General features: G+C 38.0%; 3 protein-coding genes and 1 long non-coding RNA gene across 4 annotated transcripts; 1 reads left to right on the forward strand and 3 right to left on the reverse strand.

Moving 5' to 3' along the window:
- Positions 1 to 126: 126 nt before the first annotated feature.
- Positions 127 to 7,821, reverse strand: rnf212 (ring finger protein 212). Its single transcript, XM_085246734.1, has 13 exons — positions 7,687 to 7,821; positions 7,223 to 7,351; positions 6,560 to 6,621; positions 6,353 to 6,427; positions 6,125 to 6,181; positions 5,901 to 5,959; positions 5,762 to 5,821; positions 5,140 to 5,204; positions 3,424 to 3,481; positions 2,322 to 2,364; positions 2,107 to 2,152; positions 1,361 to 1,430; positions 127 to 465 (listed from the first exon to the last, which is right to left on the reverse strand). Exons 2-13 carry the CDS (start codon positions 7,341 to 7,343, stop codon positions 357 to 359), a joined length of 825 nt encoding a protein of 274 aa, XP_085102860.1. The 5' UTR covers positions 7,344 to 7,351; positions 7,687 to 7,821; the 3' UTR covers positions 127 to 356.
- On the forward strand, positions 7,225 to 10,715 carry LOC146581553 (uncharacterized). The gene is made up of 3 exons (XR_014893568.1): positions 7,225 to 7,371; positions 10,364 to 10,445; positions 10,653 to 10,715. It is a non-coding gene; the product is annotated as an uncharacterized LOC146581553 (long non-coding RNA).
- LOC146581554 (transmembrane emp24 domain-containing protein 11) lies at positions 8,025 to 11,738 on the reverse strand. The gene is made up of 5 exons (XM_085246749.1): positions 11,488 to 11,738; positions 10,624 to 10,715; positions 10,361 to 10,486; positions 10,097 to 10,243; positions 8,025 to 9,860 (listed from the first exon to the last, which is right to left on the reverse strand). The coding sequence occupies exons 1-5, from the start codon at positions 11,615 to 11,617 to the stop codon at positions 9,711 to 9,713; spliced, it is 645 nt and encodes a 214-aa protein (XP_085102875.1). The 5' UTR covers positions 11,618 to 11,738; the 3' UTR covers positions 8,025 to 9,710.
- A 2,441-nt stretch (positions 11,739 to 14,179) lies between these two features.
- On the reverse strand, positions 14,180 to 22,540 carry spon2b (spondin 2b, extracellular matrix protein). Its single transcript, XM_085283783.1, has 6 exons — positions 22,402 to 22,540; positions 21,076 to 21,336; positions 20,493 to 20,716; positions 19,183 to 19,374; positions 17,672 to 17,858; positions 14,180 to 15,220 (listed from the first exon to the last, which is right to left on the reverse strand). The coding sequence occupies exons 2-6, from the start codon at positions 21,308 to 21,310 to the stop codon at positions 15,042 to 15,044; spliced, it is 1,017 nt and encodes a 338-aa protein (XP_085139909.1). The 5' UTR covers positions 21,311 to 21,336; positions 22,402 to 22,540; the 3' UTR covers positions 14,180 to 15,041.
- Positions 22,541 to 23,311: the final 771 nt, after the last annotated feature.

A 23,311-nucleotide genomic window follows, 5' to 3' on the forward strand; every position in this document is an offset into this window, starting at 1 on the left:
AGTGTACCAGATTTCACCAGAACGCCAAAGTTTGGTGTGAGCTAAAACTCTGTCAAAAATAGAAAACATTGAAACCATTTCAATCAGCAACAAGCCGCAGTGTTATCTTATCATCTGTTTATTGAATTTGTAGATTGAACACAATTTACCAAACTTAAATTTTAGGTTTGTAATCAATGTACATAAGAACAAATCTTGGCTTTAAGCTAAATACATTTAATTGTGTCTGTGAATTCACAGGTGTGTGAGTGAAACCAACATATAAACCGGGTGGTGACTCATTTTAGCTAGGCGTACTTCATCTAGAGACCTCATGACAGTTTTCGTGTGTGTTTATTAAGGAGGTGGTAGACCAGTTAGGACATGGAGTGCCTGGAGGAGGACGGTGGTCTAAAGATTGGAGACTTCCATCCAGAACTCTGGCCGAATGACACGTCTGGGGTAAAAGGTCCTCCTTGAAAACGGCTGGGAGACGATAAGAGAGGCAAACTGTTAATCTACTGTAACAACAACGAGGCATAATTGGATACACTACATGTCATTAAATGTAACCTTCTCTTTTTTTTACGCTCTCATTGATGCAGTTTTCTTGTTGTGTTTTATGTGGGGCAGAATCAACACAAATTTCACAGTAGTGAGATTTCTACATGTTCTCTGCGTTTTGAGTTAAAGTTTCTTCTGGATGACCCATGTTTGAGTTGGTTTCAGCTCTATACTCACCTGTTACCGCTCCCCTCGTTATCTGTTGTTTCTATATATATTGTCTCTGTCTCTGTTTATTCATTATCCCTCATAGCTGTGTGTAGCTCTCCACAGTACCTCGGCACTCTGAGTTTGACAGTGACGCTGTATCTCCTAGTAATCCTTAGAGTTGTTCATTCGCTGGCTTATCTGTTTGTTCCTGTGTATTTTTAGACTATGAGAATTAAATGCTCATTTTGAGTTTACTCCTGCCGTTTTGTGTGTTCTGAAATTGTGTCCACAAATAAATAGCTCACACAGTCATGACACCGCATGTTTTTCTTGAAACAAATGAACTGTTCTACAAAATGAAAAGCACACAAATGATCAGCACCAGCAATAAACGTAGGAAAACCTGAGACGTTTTGAAGTGTTTTTTAAACTAGCAGAAGATTATCAGACTTTTCTTTCCCAAACGAATACACAAAAAACAAAACTAATCAGTGAAAAAGACATCAGAAAGGCTCACAGGATATAAAATCTACACAGAACAGTGGCCCCAGCCACACCGGAGATTCCAACCACTAGCCTGCTTGCTGTGAGATAACACCGCTAATCACTACATCACCATGCTGCCTATGATATTGTTTTGATGTATTTAATGAATTAAACTTGTTACCTCACTGTGGCTGAGCATGCGGCGTGACTGGCTGACATGTTTGGGTTGGACGATCTGTGAGGCATGGTGCCTGCACATCACACAAGATAAAACCATGGTTAATCCTAAACACAAGTCAGATAAAAATGGCTCACAATGATTAAAAAAATTCCTGGGTCATTATAGGCTTATGTGTCTCTTGTTCCACCTCACGAGCTTTCATTTGGAAAACCATCAGAGATGGCAAGATAAACAGGTGAGTCATCTTCCAGAGTAATTTGCATCAAACTTGCACAGATGTTGCTACCAACAAACCAGGCAAAACACCTAAAGCTTGTACACGCGCCTCTGCAGCAGTTAGGTCTATAATTAATGACACAGCTCATCCTTATCTTGCAGTAACCATCAATCAAATCTTCTGTAAAAAGTATTTTTAATAGCATAATCAATCCACTGATGGTTACAAAATGATCCTCTTGTATATTAGCGTATGTCCTGAACTAAACTGCTATGTAGGTATAGTAGATATCTACAATGTCTAAAGTGATAAAGGAAGAGCAACTAAAGGACTGTCACCTTATTTATCTCTATTGATTTATTTACTATAGGTGGTCAAATCATCAGTTTCTAAGTCTCAAAATAGCAATAAACACAAGTGTACAATGACAGCATTTCCAGCAAATGGAAATATCTGACACAGATGACACCTCTTCCATTAGTTAAAACCAAAACCAGTAGCTGCATAACAGGCAGTAGAAAGCACATACCAGTCCATCCATCTTGTGAAGCTCTGATAAATGAGCCAGAGTTAGGCTGAAAGACAGATTCACAGAGAAACAGCACAAATCACAATGTTTTATTTGCTTAATACTTTCCATCATAATATACCAAAGCCTTAAAGTCAATGTCAGGATGCTGTGTAATCTCGACAGAATCTCATTCATAACAATGATAGACAGCGAGCGAAGTAACTGGGACTTACTTTCCAGAACAGGCTCCTTTGATCCACCTCCATGTTTTCAGTGCTGCCAGACAGGAAGGCACACTTCATTAGTTCTGTTGGCTTCAGTGTTTTTAACAGTGCACCGATACCTGAATGCTTTCGATTTTTCTTTAATAGGACAACATTTAAAGTTACATTAGTATTTATTTTTTCAATAGTAAAACACTGACACATCCTTAGTGAACAGTGGACGTTGCAGAAATTTTGCAAAAATTCATGTACAAATGAATACAAGAAAACATGGTATAATGTAGTGAAATAAATCTGACCTTCTATGTTCTATACGCATTTTAAACAGTTTTAGATAATTTATTAAATCCTTTATTAATTCTACACTAAACTGTAGAAGAAAAACTGTAAATGAACTTCAAAAATTATATCATTCACATTTTATTTTTACCAAAATCATGACTCTTGTGTGTAGTTTACTGTACTTGTGAGAGAAAACACAGATTATTTGAGTTGGGGGATTTTCAAAATATAAATCATTCACTCTGTGATACTTTAAGCAAGATCAAAATAATTTGAGACCAAATTTATATTATAATGGCACCACTTCACCCGCGTTGCCACCCAGCAAAGCAGAAAGACATCTATCAGCGACTAAAGTGCCAGCGGCTGAATCGACCCTGCAGGAAATGACATTTATATCCGCTCTCCATCTTTTAAAGCCAGTGTCTCAGTGGATAAAATAACAATAATACTATTAAATTCTGACACTCAATCAGTCCTGTGTCAGTACTGTGTAGGAAACCCAGTACGTTTTCCTGATTAAACCCAAGCAAAGATCAGCTTATTCAGGTGTGTGGATAGCCGCAGGGCAGGGCAAAGCTCACGGCAACGAAAGCTAACATAAGACATCAGTAGTGAAGCCAGGATATAACATGTTTGTGCTGTGAACTACCTCCTACTTTCTCTCTCTCTCTGAAGCCTGAGGTATAGTAAGAGAATAATATAGGCCAAAGAAGAAAAATTAGCAGCATGAGATAGAATGAAGAGAGTATTAATCAAAAATGAGCAGAAGGAGAAGGTCAGCGCTATTAAGGAAAATTGTGAAATATTAGACAGAGACTATACTCACACATTAGTAGCTGAAGAGTGTCGTGAGAGGGACACAGAGTTATATGGTATCTGTAAGACTTAGACGAAAAAGAAGGAGCAAAATTTAAAGTAACTTAAAACATGCTGTATGCTTAGTGACAGACATTATTTAGTTATTCATAAAATGAACCACTTAGATGGTTGTTTTACAGTCTAAAAGTAATAAGGTTACAAAAGTTTCTGGTCTTTGTGCATGGTTTTTTTTTGCAACAAGCACTCATAGATTTAAATAAATATAATCTTTTATTATAATTAATTCTAATAAAAGATGTTTTATCTGCTTCATTGACTGTAGCATTAACAAAGTGTATAAAATAAACAAACCATGTGTTGTATAATAACTAAAAAAGTCACTTTGTTAGGTACACCATGCTGTTAATGATTGGACCCTCTTTTGCCTTCAGAACTGCCTTAATTCTTCATAACACACATTCAACAGGGTGCTGGAAACATTCCTAAGAGATTTTGATTCATAATGAAATGACGACATCACACAGTTGTTGTAGATTTGTTATCTGCAGATCCGTGAAACTCTCTTATTCCATTACATTCAAGAGGCGCACTGCTGGATTGAGATCTGGTGATTGTGGAGCCAATTTACAGTAAACTCATGTTAAAGAAATCGGTTTGAGTTTTGTGCATGGCACATTATTGTGCTGGACATCAATAATATCAACAATCCTCAGGCAGACTGTGGTGTTTAAACAATTGGCATTAAGCGGCCACCCTGAACTCACTCATACAACACAGTTCCACTCCCCAATCCAAAGACTTCCCTCTATACACAGACTACACAACTACCATCACCTCTGTGCAATACTTAATTTACGGGCTATAACCCACACTGTAAATATATAACACTATTTTTCCCCCAGTTTGTATATTTGCAGAGTTCTTACTTGTGGATACTGTTCATATGTACATACTGTAGTGCTACAGAACTGTGTACCTCACCCCCCTTTCTTTTCCCACGTGTCTGCACTGAATAAAGACACTTTGTATCTCACTGTACATGTGTATAGTGACAATAAAAGGCATTGTATTCTGTTCAAATTATACCAAGAAATCCCCCCCGGACCATCACACCACCGCCACACACATGGAAGGGTAGATCCCTGCTTATTTATGAGAAATTTTGACCCCTACCACTAGTATTGTCCAGTTTTGGTGAGCCCATGGGAGCTGTAAACTCACCCTCCTATTCTTAACTGACAGGAGTGGAGTGTGGTGTTTAAGGTCAAATGTGTTATCCATTCAGAGATGTTCTTTTGCTGCCCTCCTATCAGCTCACAGCAGTCTTATCCTCTGACCTCAGCTATCAGCAATAGAGAACTCCCTCTCACTGGATATTTTCTTTACCCATCTGACACCAACAACCACGCCACGTTCAAAGTCATTTAAATCAATTTTCTTCCGCATTCTGATGCTCAATTTGAACATCAGGTTGTCCCGTCCACGTGTACATGACTAAATGCACTGAATTGCTGCTACATGACTAGCTGAGTAGATATTAATGTTAACAAGCAGTTGAACAGGTATATCTGTGAAGTGGACAGTGAGTGCACATATACAATTCTTGCATAGGACAGAATTAGTAATAAAAATTGTTAATGGTACACAGTATGTCTGCATAGTTTGTCAGGCGTCATCAAAAAACAGATCATTACAGTTGCCAATACAATAAGAGATAGTTTACCTGGTTTATGTCCATGTGGGGTTTGGGAACTATGGCTCATATGGTGCCCAGATGAAGCTTTGGTACTGAGTAACAGGAGTAATAAATAATGTTAATCACTTACACAAAGCGCACCTGCTGAAACCTACACTAAGATAGCAGATGATGGCGTTTCTGCATGAAATCAGAGTGGATTAAGACATAAGAGATGAATGGAGCTGTAGTACTTTTATAGATTATTCTACACAGACTAGAAGTCTGTATTTTTATTGCTGAATTCATTTCAACATGCCCATGGAAACACTAAAGCGTTACTATAGTTGAACCATAGATGTGCCAGGAGTGACACCTAGTGAACGGTGCGGAAGAACAACCAGTTGGTTGTAAAAGTCTTTAATCACAGGCTTTTAACTGCCTCCACTAATCATTATTTACTACTTTTTAAATTTTATTTTACCTTAACATCATTATTATTGATGCAAAACCCTAAAAAATGGTATTCAAATCTACAGCACAGGGAATTTAGCCAGACATTTGTTAATCAAAATAAAACATAAAATAAGAATTAGGGGAGCAATAACTGGCTTTAGCAGGCAGAAACTGACAATTACACATTGGGTTAACTATCTATTCAGTGTTGTACCTCTGAAGCTTTAGTGCATTTTCCAGCTTAGCAATGTAGGCACTCTGTTCATTCAGCTTCCTGTTAATTGGAAAAATAAATAAGAAACCCTTCCATCTTTTCACAAACTGCAGCTTATTTCAAATCTAATTTAACTTACTTTGTCATCTGCTGCATTTCTTGCTTCATCCTCACTACTGCCTCCTCCAGCTTTTCATTCTGCAAGTGATTAATTGATGAGTTTGGTACACTAGGTGGCATAAGCATCTGTTTCAGTTACTGTTGTCTTCAGAGCTAGACAGCCAGTGTGGTAGATGAGTTAAATGTTGCAGACTGATTGAAAAATACAATTTTAAGGCAAAGAAATAATAAGAAAAATATCACCCTTTGCTCGTAGTGAGTGAAGAGCCTCTTTTGATGTTTTTCCTGGTACTTTATAACCTGGGAAAACGCAGAATAAGTGCTGTTTTTGCAAGTTCTGCATTACACTATTGCATTTAAATCTCCATCTTTTGGATATATTTAAATGCTATACAGCACAATTGTTTACAGGTCACTGGAGATATACAATTGGATTACAGGTGTTTATATGAAGCAAGAAAATGACTGAACTTGGCTGATTTCCGTTAAGTGCTTGGCTGCCACCACCTTGATGTTTGAGAAAAGGGCCTTCACACCAGGGCTGCTCTGAAACGGGCACATTTAACATAACTCTAATGACAGCAGAATATTCAACTTTTAACAGTCTGATTATTAATGTGGCTATCCCACCCCAACACCCACAGTTACCTGGGAATTTCATGAGAAAAGAGTGCTTACTTTGTCAGACAGTGGTGACAGTTGGCATTTAGCGTTGCAGATATAACAGCTGCCTGGTTGGCCTGAAAGAAAGATTATATTTAAACCAAAATTACAAAGTCAAGAATATAATGCTGGCTCGCAAGGATAGGAAGACATGGAAGGACTGAAAATTGACATCAAGGGTTTCTGTCTGTGAAACAAAATCAGTTAAATGGGTTTGTCTAACCACGGGAGACAGACAAAGTCAATAGTCTGATTAAGGTGAGACCAATCATGAACAACTCCAGGGCTAATGAATAGTGATTAAAGGACCTCCAGGAGTACCATCCATTGGTGAATGGTGTAATTTCACTCTCAATTTTTGAATGAAACATATAATCACAGAGAATCACTGGTTTTCTTTATAATATAACAATCTCTAACACTGATATTTAATCTATTTTAAACATAGACCCCTAGGGAGATCCTTTCCTTTAGAGACAACTTAGAAACATGCAACACTCAGTGCAAAAAATAAATAATCAGCTCTGCAATATCACTTAGAGCCCAACAGATGTCCCTGTCTAATCATACTTTCATTTGCTGGGGAGTAGGAAGGCTGTAGACTTGGTGCTTAAATATATGCAGGTATTCCAAACAGTGATTGTTTTGACTGTGTTTGCAACAAAACTGTTTATGTACCTCTCTGATAACCTCTCTGATAACAACCACTACAGATGACATGGCCACAGCTTGTGACCGCCAGTTTGCGGTCGGCACTTTGAGGAAGAAAGCAGGAATTGCAGCAAACCCAGGAAGCCATTTCAAAACCTGCAGGAAAACAAGATTAGGTGAGGAGTTAATGAGCTAATTTAGCTAACGTTCTTTGCTAAATTACTTTATGAATTAGCAGATTTAGCTAAACGGTCTTCTAACTCTTATTTACACATGCGTATTAGAATTGTTGCTGCATATCTTCTATATATAGTTCGTTTTTACAGCCATATTTCATTAAGGTTTATTAGATAACTATATTTATTACTTTGAAAACCTTGTGACTGCTAGTGAAGCTAAAGGCTAATTTAGCTTATATTAGCTCTGTCCTACTCCCAGAGTCATTAATGGATAATATATGTCCTCACTGCTTATAATAAAGGTAACTTCACCTTTTCGCTGATGGTCAATTGTTGTTGAAGCTGTTTGTCCAACTTCTAACTAAAATTGCTGAAAACCTGTAAATACCTATTTAAGATTATGCCTGTTGGACATTTGAACACCAGGTAAGCTATGAGTGAAATGCATCATAATCACATGATGATTCTTATGCTATTAGCTTATATTTTCTAAAATCATGGTACCTAATTATAACACATTCAACCTTTGTAAACATTGTGTATATTTTCCTAATTGCTGTCTATGATTTTCACCTTATTTAGGGCAAAATTGCGGTAATATAAACGATTATATTGAGTTAATGTCACACAAATCAAAGATTACAATGACCTAATGCCTCAAACAATACTTTATTCAACAAAAAACATTGCAAAAAACAAAAAAACAATTTTGCAAGCACCATTCCAAGTTTTTATGCAATTTTTTCACATTTTAATTTGCAAAGGATACAGTTGTGCTCAGAAGTTTACATGCATTCATCGTGGTCATGAATGTCATGGTAACTTTGGACTTTTAATCATGTCTTTGAACTGTTCTTTTTCCAGAGTGAAAAGCATACATCTTTAAATACTTTCAAGCTCTATGCACCCAAATCTTGATTTTATTTATTTATTTAGGATTTTCTGTAATCCACGACATCAAGAGAAAACATGCAGGCTCAAATATATGTCCACATTCATTTAAGTGCTTTAATAAACGGTGCTAAATGTTTTATGCTGTATTTTAACTTGACAAGACCAAGGCCAGTTAACTTTTGTGATCATGATTAACTACAACTGCTAGTTTCTCTTTTTAGCATAAAAACGATTTGATTGACACCACTGATTAGATTGACCAATGAGAAAGTCCAAGGAACTCAGATTTAAACATGAGAATTGTAGATTTACGCAAGTTGGGAAGATCTTTGGAAATGATTTCTAAACAACTGGAGTTTCCAAGATCATCAGTTCAAACAATTGTACAAATGTTATTTGGATGTTTCACCACTTTTTCTTTCTTCTGAAAGAAGACACAAACTGTCATGAAAGAAAATTGGTTAGGATGTTGAGGAACAACCGGGGGAATGAGGATCAAGCCTGCCACGAACTGGAAACTGCTGGAAGACTAGTGTCACTGTCAACAGTGAAGCGAGTTTTATATCGCCATGCATTGAGAGAATGCCAACCAAGAAAGAAGCCCTGACTCTAACTAAGAACACTACCAGCTAACAAGCATGAGGTGGTAGCCTCATGTTCTGGGTCTGTTTTGCTGTCAGTGGTACTGGTACATTGCACAAAGTGGGTAAAATAATGAAGAAGAAGGCCTACCTCCAAATTCTTCAACTTTACCTCAAATCAGCAACTAGATGGTTGAATGCAATTGGGTGTTAGAACAGGACAGTGATCCCAAACACATCAAAACTGGTTTTGGAATTGATAAAGCAGGCTAATATTAGGTCTCTGGAGTGGCCTTCCCAAAGCCCTGACCTCAACGTTATTGAAAATTTGTGAACTATGCCTAAAAGCTGGATCTTTGCCAAGAAAGCAATCGATCTACAAGACACCTACCAATTTAGCCAAGTAGAGTGGTGAAATAGCCAGCCAAAATTATACCTTCATGGCTACTAAAAGTGGCGGATGCAATTTGAGAAGGTTTCTTGCTAATCAAATATGATTCGGGGTATATGTATATATTTGATCCAACATGTATAATTGTGACCCTGTGAAATCCAAAATAGATTGAAACGCCCAATTTTTGATTATAATCATTAAAAATGTGTGCTGCACAGTCATTCCACAGTTCACAGAAATCACTAAAACCCCAGATCACCACAACTTCATGCCCATGACGAATGTATGTACTTCATACCACAACTGTATATACAATAGTCTTAAACACCATACTCTAGAGCATCGCACCAGCTGTTTGGTAAAAACTGGCCTTTTTATTAAGCATTATAGCCCTAGAGCACTCAAACTTCACTGGTACAGGTATGTGAAATAAAAGTAAAAACAATGAGGCTGGTCAAAGTTGTTCATCAGACCAGTTTCTTCTCGATGAAGAAGTCTTTGAGTCTTTTCATCTGCCAGAAACCAACCACCAGCAGAATGGAGGTCTGCACTGCAGCCCACCACAACACTTTGCTGTTGGTGTTCTCACTGATCTGACGAAATACCTCCTCCTTCTCCTGAATGACAACAGGCAACAAAATAAAAAGAAAGAGAGAAGAATAGAATTGATAACCTGTTATATGATGTAATTTTACCATTTTAAAATGAATATATTCTCCTTCATTGGTAGCAGTGGAAAAAAGTACTTCACAATTCTTGACGTAAAATGAAGCTTATATCTGATATACTGGTCTCCTTACTGTATGTCAGGTTTAAACAACTGTTAAGACAGTGCAGTAAAATATTTATTTACCCTCTGGAACTCCTGCTGCCTGGTAATGTGAATCATCTGCTCCGTCAGGTGTCTAAGACTGTTCTCCAGGGCCTCCATGCTGTCCTTGGTCCTATCAGTATTGTGACCAACTGTGAACCCTCCCATTTGTACATCCAAATGTAGCTTCTGTGTAGCAAAATTGATAAACAGAAGTTAATGTTAACTATTAGTCAGTGTTTAAACGGGGAGTCCATTTATGTATTTTGCTTTGTTTTGAATAACATTTGTTCTGTGTGTTCTCACCAGACGTTCACGGGCAAAGACAGAAAAACTTGTCGAGTTTGTTTTAAAGCATAGAAGATGCTGACCAGAAGTGTGAGCTGTGAAGGTGAATTTACCAAATTTCCCATATCGCTTGGACAACATAATCTGAAAAGTAGGAAAGTTACTATTATTATTAGGCTGTAATAAGCACTTGTTTTTGTTTATTTGTTTCTTTTTCATTTCCAAAGATACATATTTTTAGTGTAACATCACGTGAAGACATTCAAGTTTGAGTCCAGTACCTCACTGTTTGAATCTTTTACTGTCACAGTGAGGCCAAGTTGAGGTAATTTTGATAACGCCTTCACATCCCAAGGCTCCAAAAGAAAAAAGCCTAAAGGTAAGAGACACACACATGAGTGCAGACATATACACAAACAAAATTACACACACAGTAACTGCAAAGACCCATAGCAAGCTTGCAAGATTCGTGACATATGCTTATGATAAGATTGATCATTTCCAGTTTATTCTGTGGTTATCAAAACTCACCGTAATCATTAAAAAGTCTTAAATAGTCTGCGATGAACATCAAGGAAAAAAGATCTGAGAAATGTTAAGTAATGTAAAGTATCGCAAAACACTGGCACACATGCAGCTCAGTAAATATGGAAAACTGCAGAGAGAATCACTGAACTGCCGTGTGGTAAATAAGAACCAAATACAGTTTGTTTTAGCGACTCTCAGGTAGCTGTGTACCCAGGTGTTATTACTTGGTTATACATCCTTAAATACACTGCTTTTTCATGAGCTTCTTTCGTGAGGAGATCTTAAAAAGCACTCATTTTGATTTCCAACTCCATGAACCTTGCAGTTGGTGGAATGCTCTTTATATTTCTTTCTTTATTGTATTCATTTAACTACTGGATACATTGGAAGTGTTTCATTTAAAACAAGGCTCGAATAGCTTTTTATGGTTTTTGCACTTGCTCAAATTAGAAACGTAATATTGTGCATGTAAAGCTACTGTGTGATTCAAAAATCACATGGTTTTTAACATTTGTAAATAATTACATTCACCCTCAATCACTGATTCCACTTTTATTGCTATGATTGGGTATCATAAATGATACTCAGGAGGACTTTTCCCCATCTAAAACACTCACCGGTCACTAGTGTGTCTTCAGGAATCTCCTCAATGATGCATTTCTCCTCCTGCTCTCCAAGATGAAAAAACATGGCAGCAGCCAGCATCAGGTAACACTGAAGGAGAAAGCCAGTGCCTTGCAAACCCATTTTATGTTAACAGCAAACTATTAGATTACACTTAACAGTGACCTAATGCTTTGCCTGCAGTTCCAGTAGAGCCTTTATGTAGATCTGCAAATTCTAGCTCAAGTTTGAGGTATTTTCCATCTAATGATGTCCATATGTGAGAGTGTGAGAAACTCACAGGTGCTACTTTGTGTGACAAGTTATTCTGGTAATTTTGTAACTGGTTAACCTGGCAACCAATAGAAAAGCTGCAATGGCAAGCATGTACCTGATATAGGGTATCTAGCTGTTTCTTCGTTTCACTGCAGATTATATTTATATTCTGACACTAACACGAGGTAGGAATAAGCATCATGAACTTTTGGTCACATATAACAATTTGTAGTGTCACTTATAAAAAATGTTGTGTGTTTATCAAGGATGTACTTTACATTTACCTCAGTAAAATTCAAGAATGTGCTTTCCAGTTTTTTTCTGTACTTTAGAGTACCAAAGGACAATTATATGCAAAATATTAGCACATTGTAATATAGTAAGTTGATTGTTTGACAGTGTCCCATTATGTAATCAGTAGGGATGGGTACCGGTATCCAGTGAAATGATGGCACCGGTTCTGACATAAACGGTAGTAACCAGACCGAAAAGCAGCGCACATTTCGGTGCTTTATTTCGGTGCTTTTTTTTTCCTGAGCTGTGATACACTTTAGATTCTAGCCAATCATTTTACGTTTCCGAGGATAGTAGGCGGGCCCAGGTACGTACGTTCTTTTAGAGCAGAGCTAAAGATTAAAAATGCCCAAGGCGAAGCGGTCAAAAGTCTGGCTGTACTTCACAGCAAAATATGCAAACTCAGCAGCAACAAGTGCTTTAAGCTGATACTGTGATACTGTCAAAGGAGGTAACACCTCAAATCCGATGAAACACCTGCCGACGCATAGCGGGTTTTTTTTTAAAAGCCGAGAAATGCGCCGTATTTGATAGCTTGCTGCGAGACCTCACACCGTGCACATCTACTGCGGGTGTGGTGCCTGTTATCGGACCCGGAGTTAGCAACATCCCCCAAAAACCCGAAGAGGAGAGTCCTGGCCCCTAGCCCTGCCACTGTAGCAGAAATGATGATGATGATGATGCAGCAGCAGCCGTTCTTCTCTGCGTGAGTAGCTTAATGTTGTTCATGTGTAATTTACGTTGAGTAGGCTAACCACGTTATTACATTAATGCATGTAAGGTGAACTAGCAAACACCATCATAGCTACATGCGGCTGTCTTCTTGTTTGATGGCAGATACTCCCTTCACCCTGGACAAAAAGGCTAAAATGACCAAAGAAAAAGTGGAAAACAGTTAAACATGAGAGGTTTTTGGACAAAGTTTGTGTTTTTTTTCCATTGTTTAAGCACTGCTTCCAGCCAAGAGTGATACCATATATGCCCCATAGCTGCAGAAAATGCTAACATTGTTATCTTTTTACAAAAAAACAGCTGAACATGAGAGGTTTTTGGACCAATTTTGTGTTCTCCATTCTTTAAGCACCGGTTTGAGCACCGTTTGAGCACCGGCACCGTTTCAAAAGTACCGGTTTGGCACCGGTATCGGATAAAACCTAAACAATACCCATCCCTAGTAATCAGTGTAGGAAATGTAATCCAGTCCATTGCGTAAAATGCCATATGTTTACCTTAGATGAGGTCACATGCAGAGAAAACTCCCACACACACTGAATGAACCCATCTCATATTTAGCATCTGCAAAAGTTGTCATTTCTAAAGTAAGCAAAGAATCAGATTTCCTTCTCATCCCACACTCTGGTAACTTTACAGGAAGCTTGAATAGTAAATCAGTACTTTTATCATACCAATAAAATAACCACAGGTTTTATACTGTGTCTGTTAAAAATTCAATTTCACAAACAAAGCAGGGATATTTCTCATGACATTGCACCAAACTGGATGTTTACATTACTCTTACTTCTAACACATAGTTAGTGAACCTACAATAGAAATGCTAAAACACACATCTTTAGCTCAGTAATTTTCCTCTCCCTCTTCCGAACGGAAGGACATCCCTCATGTCCCAGATGTTTAGTTCTTATTGCTATTCAGTCTGCCGTCTGTAGGTTCAGTGTTGGCTTGGTGGGAATATCTGTTTTACATATTTACGCTAATATCGTTTACTTAAAATTATGTCGTCTTCATCGTGCCCTGAAAGAAAAGGTCATTTTTCTATGTACATATATATTTTTGTGCAGTAGAATTTATGCTTTATAGCCTTTATGTGAAATTAATTTCTTGCTTTAAGATTTTAAACTTTGAGTTCTAAACATTTCATGAACTCTTTAATCACTGGAGATCACTTGTGTTCACTTTATGACCAACACTTCATTAGGGTGAATTCAGTCCAAAACTGTGTGAACCGAGGTCAGCTTGTCCTCTACACTCCATTGGATCCTGCAAACGCAACATCAGTAATATTAACTTAATGCATGCCTAATATTTAAAGGTGATAATCAACAGGCCATGACAGTTTTAATTAAACGACGCCACCATTTGTTTCTTGAGAAAACAGGAATCAAAGAGGAAACAGTATTGTAAGTTGTATTTACATTTTATTGACCTTTACAAAAAAAATACACATATTTTTAGTGTTTTAGTATTTTACAAAGCAAGTTTTTCTGTTTTAACTCAGTAACGTAAAGGAATACAAATTATTTCAGATTTCATATGCTGTACACTACAGGTTAAAATCCTGTCAATAAATATATCCATTTTCTTTAGGAAAACAAGCGCAATGTTTCTTTAAACATTATGTTTTAAATTTAGGAAAGTGTATATGTCACTTTTGTTATCATATTACTTCTGCTAATGGGGCTATTGAAGCACCGTATTTCCACCTTTTCTTAGTTTGATATAATTTGTATAATTTTGGATCTTATGCCAGGATTTATTTCTAAATCCTCTAAATAAAAGCTGCTGGGAGTAGCAAACAAATATTTGTGATCTTCAGAAGTGTCAAAGCAAATCCAATTACAGTGCCAACTTGTGTTTTCAGCTCATTTTCTAATTACCAAACAGCATTGATCTCTCCCCAGACAATTTTGATCATCTGCCAAAACTGAATTGGCTTCTAATGGCTATTTTGCCAAACGACACCTCTTTAGTGCTGTCAGATCTATCAATATGAAGGGAAGATTAAGGATTTTTTTTAAGGCACACTCTCCCAGTTGAACAGTCACATAATCAGTATGTATATTAGTGATTTCCACAGAAACAGTTTGGTCAGGGAGAGCCGATGGAAGCTGGTTTATGATGGTTAAACTTCATGTGATTAAATCGTGGACCTTTTACTGTTGCTGTTGCGTCTTCGTCCTTTCCTCCCTTTTCTGGCTTTCCTCTCCTTCTTCTTTCTCCTCTCCTTCCTCTCTTTCTTTTCCCTCCTTTCCTGGCCTAGTCATAAACAGTTGTCTGGGAAACACTTCCGCTCTTCCTCCAGCAGGGGACAGGCTGCTCCATTGTTGGCTGGGTGCATTATGATGTAGCGCGTGCGGTGCTGAACGCCTGACTCTCCACATTTGCCCTTGCACAAGCCCCAGGGAGACCACACTGACACTTCACAGTCCAGAGGGGTATCTGCAGAGAAGGGCGGGCAGCATAGCAATCATATTAACAATCAGGTTTCCATTCTGCTAATTTGTTGCTCTTAACTTTTTGCACATGACTTATAAGATGAGTAATATGTCGTAATCAGGAAAATCTTCTTTTCTTTTTATAACACAAAATTATTAAAGGGTGTTGCCGTGCTTTGTGTGTAGGGCTTATGAACCCACATTTTCTCATTATAGACTCTTTGAGTGGTTGCACTGCTGGAGTTAATTTTCAGTTTGCTTTACTTTCATTTGTAGAGTGGGTTTTTGCTCATTGTGCTTACTTTTTTTATTTTTGCCTCAGAGTAAACAGTGCTGCTACTTAATGACTCCTCTGCAACAGATCATGATTTAGCCCCTTATTAGGAGACACCTCAATTATAATAGAGGGTAAGGAAGCATCCTCTGACTTTCTGCTTTTTCAGCTAACCTAATAAAAATGTAATCCTTTTAAAGTCTTATCATCACATCATGTTTTTTGGTGCTTTCAGACTACTTGCTGATGTACCTCAGTCAAGCTCTTGGTGCAGCTGATATGAATCGCAGTTGTCAGTTAGAGAGTAGAAAAGCAGAAGGAAGGGAGGTTGTATGGAAGCTGCATAGATGGACATTTGGATATCAAGTGAAAGGCTGATAACTCCCTTTAAAATTTATGTTCAAGAATAACAAAGCGAAGGTTAATGTGACAAAAGGTTGCAGAAACGCAAAGATGATTTAACCTGATTTTCCATCAGTGTCTCACAGATCTAGAACAGGTGCTTACTGATCATTAAAGAAAAGTTTTGTTCAAGCTCTGGGGAGAATACACAAATACGATGGAGGGATAATGACAGGGGTAGGATAAACAGACACAAGGGTAAGATGGAGCATTGGGAACAGGGGGAGGAAACCCCAACAGATTGTTGGCCATTCTCTGTTGTTTGTTGATGGGTTGTCGGGGGAACGGTCTTGTAGTCTGTGATGCTGACTCAGACCCTTGCAGTTACCCTCAACCCTGCTTCTGATTAATGCTCTGTCAGCTCTTTTGCCAGGCCAACATGCTATCTATTACTTTTTCCCCCTTAAAAAAACTTTTCCCAGTCAAGTCATCTATTTAGACTTTCCATGGTGAATTGTGCTTTTATAAAAGGCTGTTTTGCCCTCCCTATCACATGCATCATTCACACAAAGTTACTTGTCTGCTGCATTGCTAACTTTTAGTTTGATACAGCTTTTCCATGTACATTTTCCAAGATGTCTTTGTATTCTTCCTTTCTCTACAGAAGAGTCTTAAATAGTCTCGGAACCCACATATCCAGCTTCACCCATGAAATAAATTCCAGTGTTTATGTCCCACTTGGCATCATGACTAAAAATTTACTGTATATAATTTCTACACAGTTTTCATAAAGTACTCTTTGACATCTTTTATCACACATCTTTTGCCTCTTATACTAGATGCCAGATGTGTTTCTGGTATTTTCTGGTACCCTGACTCTGGCTTGGATTTTCTGGTCTTTGGTTGGAAACAGTTTAGTTTGTGTGTGGCCTGTAATGTTTCCTAAATTCCCCCAAAATGAGCAAGTCCCTGCCTTATGTTAAAACCTTACACCTGAGTTTGACAAAGCATGTAGAATTCTGTATTCATTTTGTTCTGTATATACTTTTAGTTTAGCCTTTAACAACAAATATAATATATATAGTATCAGTAGAATAAGAAAGACACTATAGAGTTGGTGTTCTTCTGAAGTCTGTCTTTGTCTCATATGTTTGCCTAATTCAGTTATGGATGCATTCAGGGTTTGTCACCAGAATGACTTGTAGCTGCCAAGACAGTATCTTGAATGCAGAATAAAACATAGATAAATATATGGGGATAAAAATATCCCTATTGGTGTGTTAACCAGGTCAGATTGAGAACCATTGAGGATTGGGATTAATGTAGCAGGGCTCTAGACTAACTTTTTGCCATGGGCGTACCCGTACGCCTAACTTTAAAAAGTTAGGCATACCGGCACAAAAGTTAGGCGCACACAAATTTTATAATAATTTATATAATATAATGTGTTTTCTGGAAACATTGTGCTTTTGCGACCAAATTGGTCGCACTCTAGAGCCCTGTGTAGAGTTCTCTTTCAATTGTCACTCAGTAGATTACTCAGTTTTCAGAGAACCGGGGTTACGCGAGTAATGGTTCACGCATGGATCTGTGTTAAGACATAAAGGAGGACATGATGCCATTTAAACGACTGCTCCTAATTTTCCCATAAACATTTCCCAAAACATAGGACTCTAGTGAGTGTGAAACTGAGACCAAACTGAGATGTTAACTGCCACATCCTTGAGTTCTAGCTTTTGTTATTGTGTTCTGTACTATGCTGTAAAATGCATGTTTCAAAGAAAGTAGATGAATCATATAAAAACAGAAATTCTTCATTTACTTGTTATTCAGACTTACTTATGAGCTTATCTTCAATCTCATTTCCTGTTGGCAGCTGGTTGGATTGAGTGGGCTCCATGGGCAGGCTGATGATCTTATTGGTCTTCTTTATTTTGGTCAGTGTGACCTTCGCAATGGGTGGTAGGTGCTTTAGGCGGGGGTAGAAGAAGGAATTGGCTGGGTGACTAGGGAAAGAGGAAGTGATCTGTGAAGAGGAAAATGGACAAGGAATATCTATCAAGATATGTGTTGTAACAAGCCTCTTCAGACTGATTTTGCTGCTGCATGGGCTTACAATTGATACTAAAAGTTGAAATTACAGTTTAATAGAAAAGAAAGCTGGTATCACGGCAACAGCTGCCATATTCTTTTGATTTTTGCTGGAGGATTTAGGGAAGTATAAATGTCTTTAGGTGCTTCCTGGAGGCAGATAGTGCACACAGCTGTGTCGGTGGTGGCTTAATTACCTTTATCAACATTACTAAACCTCAAATACTCTCATATAGTTTACTAGTTACACTTTAATTGATTTTCTGTTATGTCTCACTGAACTCAGCCTGGTGATGATTTCCATATACAGTGGAACCCCGACTTACGAATACCCCATTTAACAAAAAATTCAAGTTACGAAGGCACTCGCAGCAATATTTCTGCCCGCGTTACGGCAAAATGCCCACGTAACGAAATCCGCTGGCTGTGATTGGCTGAGCCCAGAATGCCTACAATGCCCACAATGCCTTCCGAATCATGTGACAACCCCCTTGGCTTTCGTACTTGCGCTTTGCTATTTCACTTGAACGACGTATTGGTGTTCCAGTTAGCAATTAGCCTATAGCCTATCGTTCACTCAAAAGGCGCGATGGGTGCTTCGACTTACGAAAATTTTCGACTTACGAAAGACCCTCGGGAACGAATTAATTTCATAAGTCGGGGTTCCACTGTAGTGCATTATAATATAAATTCAGCAATATGACCAAATTGTGAAAAAGTCAGAAAGTTTCTGTTTTGTTTCCCTGTTTATTCATAGTCTTTTTCAGTTTTTTGTACTATTTTGACATTACTGTCTAACCAGCTAACTTAACATTTGTAGCTGATGAAAAAGTCGTCTTAAATATGAAAAAAAGATGCTGGTATTGACCAGACCTAAATTATCCCTGGACCATTGTGCTTGCAGTGTACTGATGGATAAGACTTACACCATGTTATTGGTTGAGGGATGCATTTTAAAACTTATAATTATGTTTAAATTTACCTTAAATATAGCCTTATAGTTATGTCTCTATTCTTTTTGCTTTTTCTGGTTGAAATGTGCAGAAATAAATATTCTAATGAGTGTAGTTTATTTTGTTAAAGCAGTGTTGTAATTTTTGGGCAAATTCAGCAGCCGTAGAGTGTTGCTGTACATCACTTCAATACAGCATCTCTGTATGAGTCTAATAGAAACACTAATGTTTTCATTACTAGCTGTTGACAATCAGGATTTCTAAATACCCGGGTTTACTATGGATTCATGCACCTGTGCTGCCCACCTGTGTGATTTTATCCTGTGGGATGGTCTCAAAGTTGGGAGACGAGAAGGTGAACCCACTGTCAGTTCCTGCATCATATGGAAAAAGATCCACTGACACATTTTCTTTCCAGTGGTCGCCATCACACAGGTCTATACTGTCCACACCCACAAACCAGTCCGGGCTTGGGACGATACGTACAATAAATGACAGCTGTGAATGGAGAAAGTAAAACATAAGAAGTGAGTTAAAATGTAGCCACAGGCAGAGATGAGAATAGAAAAGGAAAGAAAAACATAATAAAATCCTTTCCAAACATCTTTCCAACATCTTAATTCTCAAACCTCCTTCAAGGACCACTAAATACTTCTAAATCATATATGATGTCTGTGTTTTACAATGATTTATTTTATTGTGCATTAATATGCTCTTTTTTTAAGCATGACATAATAGAGATTCGTAGTCTTGTACCGGATCCACCACTCTACAAGTGCACTTTTGTTCCAGCATGGCTTGCTTTTATTTTGGTGACCATCTTATGTTTCCAATTGGCTTTTTCCAAGCTTAACAAATTTTCGTCAGATGTGCCAGAGGTTTTATTAGCTACCCAGAGACTCATCAGTGGGAAGTTTAACTGCAAACTTCTGCAGAGGTTACATAATTCGAAGAGACATTAATTAGACTTGTTACAGTTACAGAAGCTCGCGTTTTGGTGTAGTTTACAGGAAAAAATAACTGTCAGGAGCTTGTTTTATAGGAACATTTTGTTGCTGCATCAGCCTAATTAAAGAGGCATTATGCAGTTTTTCTCACAGTATAACTTCATATTATGAACAATTATCAGTAGTGTGGCAGGTTATTATTTGACTACAAAGACACTGGATGCAAATTTTAAAATGGTTGCAATTTTGATATATATATTAACATATAATATATAACATAGCAACAAAACATCTTCAGTAGAAATAATGTCCGAGTTTACACCAAATTTCTTATTTGCACTTACATGAAATTTAAATAACAGTGAAACATTGAAAACTTCACTGACACTGAAATATTTGTAACCTTTGCAAACTACAGTGGAAGTTATTGTATAATCTGATGTGGTGCTGATTCCTAGAATGATAATTTCCACTTTAAAACAGTTTATTTATATTATGGTCAAATTTGAAACCTGTTTGGTCTGGGTACCTATCTGTAAGGCTTTATTATTGGGCTAAACAGAGCTATGATTCTAAGTGCTTATTTGGGAATTCTTCACACCACCTTATCTATGCTGACCTGTCAGTGACAAGCCTTGCATGCACTTAATGCCCTGTTGAGAAACTTACAAAGGAGTGCCTGGCAAAGACCTCAAACTCAGTGTTCATCTGGCCTGTGCCGCCCACGACAGCGGGAGCGGAGAGGATCCCATAAACACTCTGGATGCGTTCACCGGCCGTCTCGACTTCCTTCACAAGCGTCCAAGCCTCACCTTTCTCCGTGAACTCCCTCACTCCATTGCTGGCAAACTCATTACGTTGCCACATGTGGTAGTCAGAGCTGTGGGTCACCCCTAATGGAAAAGAAAGGATGAAAAATTGTTGTTTCAGCAGGTGTTAGTCTGAATAGTGAGATCATGTACGGTACATCTTGGCAAAGGGAAATTAATGGAGTTCTGTGACTGTTTTCTAGTGTTTTTGGACTGAATTGGGCAGATGTATAACATCCTACTAGTGGGTAAAATGTGATACAAATAAAAAATAGGATTGTTTTTTAATAACTCTATAGTAAACAGTTGGTGCATTCCTCTTCTGATTTATTCAAAAGACATTTTATGTTGTAGCTTTCTGTTTTTCAACCACCCAATAGATCTTGCCACATTGACCTGAAAATAATGTGACTAATAACTTGCCTTAGGTTAGGTGCACTTACCAATAAGATTTGACCACTGTGCAGGAGGACGGTAGCGAGGATACTGCTTAGGAAAAGCTGCCTGGGTCCACTTGCCAGTAAATGTTAGACTATACTGGGCAGTTTCTGAAGCTGTGCACATGGGGATGTCAGTAGGGACAGGCATCGAATGAATTCCTTGGCCCAGACTTAGCATCAAGACAATCAGGTGACAGAGTGCCTCAGAGAAGGAGATAGTCATTTTTGTGGTGTCCATGATAAGAGTAGATCAGGGGAGAAGACCTGAATGAGGTGCATAAAAGAAAATGGTAAAGAAGGAAGACTAGTCAGTAATAATATAGAGCTGCAAAGAAGTACCTGGTCAGTTACTACACAGTAAACACTATTTTGTACTTTTTTCTTTTATAAAGGTCTTATAACAGCGGCCTAACCATAAATATTGGTTTTCCAAATAAAAGTCTTCTCATTTTTTTTGATTCTTATAATCTTATATATTTAAGACAGATCAGCACCAAGAAAACTGTGATCAGACACCAGTAACATTGGGTTTAACAACTTCTTTATACAAGGGACATTTGTTTCTAGGCAGTCTTTCCACTTTTTATACTTGTAAAGTTAGTTTAGCGTTGTTAAAGTGGCAGAAGGAAATCTGACATTTATTAGGATACATACAGCGAAAGTGTAATCGCACTTGCAGTCTGCTAAACCATCCATCTCTGTATTACCTGCATTAAAGGTACTAAATAGAAGTAAGCTATTCTTCTTCTCCATTGGATATCTCATTATTGCCTTCTTCCAGTCATGGCTGCATCTTCCCTGAACTCTGTCATTAAAGCTCCAGTGTGGGTCTTCTGATTTAGTCGTTCAGTTAGCAGTATCACTTTCATGCTCATATGTGTCACTGTTTAATGAAGAGTTCAAGTGCTGCATCCCTGCTTCTCAGAGGGTATATAAATGAACAGCTTTCGCATAGATTGCAACACATTTTTAGTATTTAACCCTGAGCAAGTAAGACACTTTATCTTGACACTGCCAGGTCTTTCAGAATTAGCAGCTTTTCCATTCTTTTAACATTTTGTTCTTAATTTAAATATTTACAATTAAATTAAAAATGGCTACATTTACATTTTTTATCACCTTTGCTTACTCTGAATATGTTATCACTTAAATACTTTGTACTTGTTTAAAAGTCCTGTGTCTTAAAAACTGTTAATAGCTCACAGCTCTGTAGCTACCTATGGTTCAACTCTTACATCCATCAATTTGTGTAGATTAGTAGTCTAAGCAGTCTTTTAGCTGGAAGGCTATGCAGAAACAGGGTAAATGTGTGCTGTAGAAACTACTCACTGGGTTTGCTCAGGGTTCCAGATGAATGATGGACTGCAGCTGAGTGGAGTAGAGGGCTGAAGGTGAGGAGAAGGGGAGAGGAGAGCTGTGGATGTGGCTGTCGGGACGAGTGACTGCAAAGTTCCAAGTCCTTTTCCGCCTATTTATGTGTTTTAGGAGTTTCACCCCTCGCTTTCCTCCCCTCCTTTCCCCTATTTCCCCCCCTCTTCCCCCTTGGGCTCCACTCCCCTCTCCAGCTTGCTCCACGCTTTCACTCAGTCTCTATCTTCATGCAAATGACTTCCTTGCCCCCTTCATGCCCTTTGACTTTGGCTCTCCCTCCTTCACCCGCCTCCTCCTCTCTCCCGTACTCTTTATAAGTATCCCATTAAATGAATAATGCGTTCAGCAGTTCTGTGTGCACTGCCAGGGGTCCGATGCAGTCCGTGGTTAGAGTTTCAGTTCACAGTTTGATACTGTAGCTCTCTAAACCTACATATATGACTAATGAGGTTAATGGTGTACTTATTCTCTAACGGTTTCTTGGTCACATTTTTGAATTTCAGTTGAGCTACTAGATCCAGTCCCAGTGCTGCTTTTTAAGTCACCTAGGAAGTTTTATTGCCTATGTCGTTGTCAATTTGCATACTTTCTTTGATGTGTTTTTCAGGGGCTTATAAAGTCAGTCAGCATTATATTACAAAATGCAGAGGAGTTACAGGGTTTCAGACACAACAAGATTGTGTTTTTGGTGGCTCTTGGTAAGTGATTGGCAAAAAACTTACTGATCTAGTATAGTCAGTGGTTTAAGAAGTTGTGCTTAAGTTGTACTTGAAAAGTGATGAGCTGTGTTTTGTATTAAACTGTATAAATTGTATTGAGCTGTTGCAATGATTACCATGATTGGTCACCTTTGTTCAGAGAGCTACTC

Source organism: Mchenga conophoros, linkage group LG2 (assembly GCF_057382185.1).
Source record: "Mchenga conophoros isolate Kocher_MC1m ecotype Shallow Benthic linkage group LG2, M_conophoros_male_GT1.1, whole genome shotgun sequence".
Lineage (NCBI taxonomy): Eukaryota > Metazoa > Chordata > Actinopteri > Cichliformes > Cichlidae > Mchenga > Mchenga conophoros.

Excerpts from the sequence above, each read along its gene's own strand:
- rnf212 (XM_085246734.1), bottom strand. The coding sequence starts at position 7,343 with ATGGCTTCCTGGGTTTGCTGCAATTCCTGCTTTCTTCCTCAAAGTGCC. Across the intron at positions 5,205-5,761 it reads AATGCACTAAAGCTTCAGAG|TACCAAAGCTTCATCTGGGC; the intron begins GTACAACACTGA and ends CCTGTTACTCAG. Across the intron at positions 2,153-2,321 it reads AAAGGAGCCTGTTCTGGAAA|CCTAACTCTGGCTCATTTAT; the intron begins GTAAGTCCCAGT and ends TCTGTCTTTCAG.
- LOC146581554 (XM_085246749.1), bottom strand. The coding sequence starts at position 11,617 with ATGGGTTTGCAAGGCACTGGCTTTCTCCTTCAGTGTTACCTGATGCTG. Across the intron at positions 10,487-10,623 it reads TAAAAGATTCAAACAGTGAG|ATTATGTTGTCCAAGCGATA; the intron begins GTACTGGACTCA and ends CCTACTTTTCAG. Across the intron at positions 10,244-10,360 it reads TCTTTGCCCGTGAACGTCTG|AAGCTACATTTGGATGTACA; the intron begins GTGAGAACACAC and ends TTTGCTACACAG.
- spon2b (XM_085283783.1), bottom strand. The coding sequence starts at position 21,310 with ATGGACACCACAAAAATGACTATCTCCTTCTCTGAGGCACTCTGTCAC. Across the intron at positions 20,717-21,075 it reads ACAGTGGTCAAATCTTATTG|GGGTGACCCACAGCTCTGAC; the intron begins GTAAGTGCACCT and ends CTTTTCCATTAG. Across the intron at positions 19,375-20,492 it reads TCTTTGCCAGGCACTCCTTT|CTGTCATTTATTGTACGTAT; the intron begins GTAAGTTTCTCA and ends CTCCATTCACAG.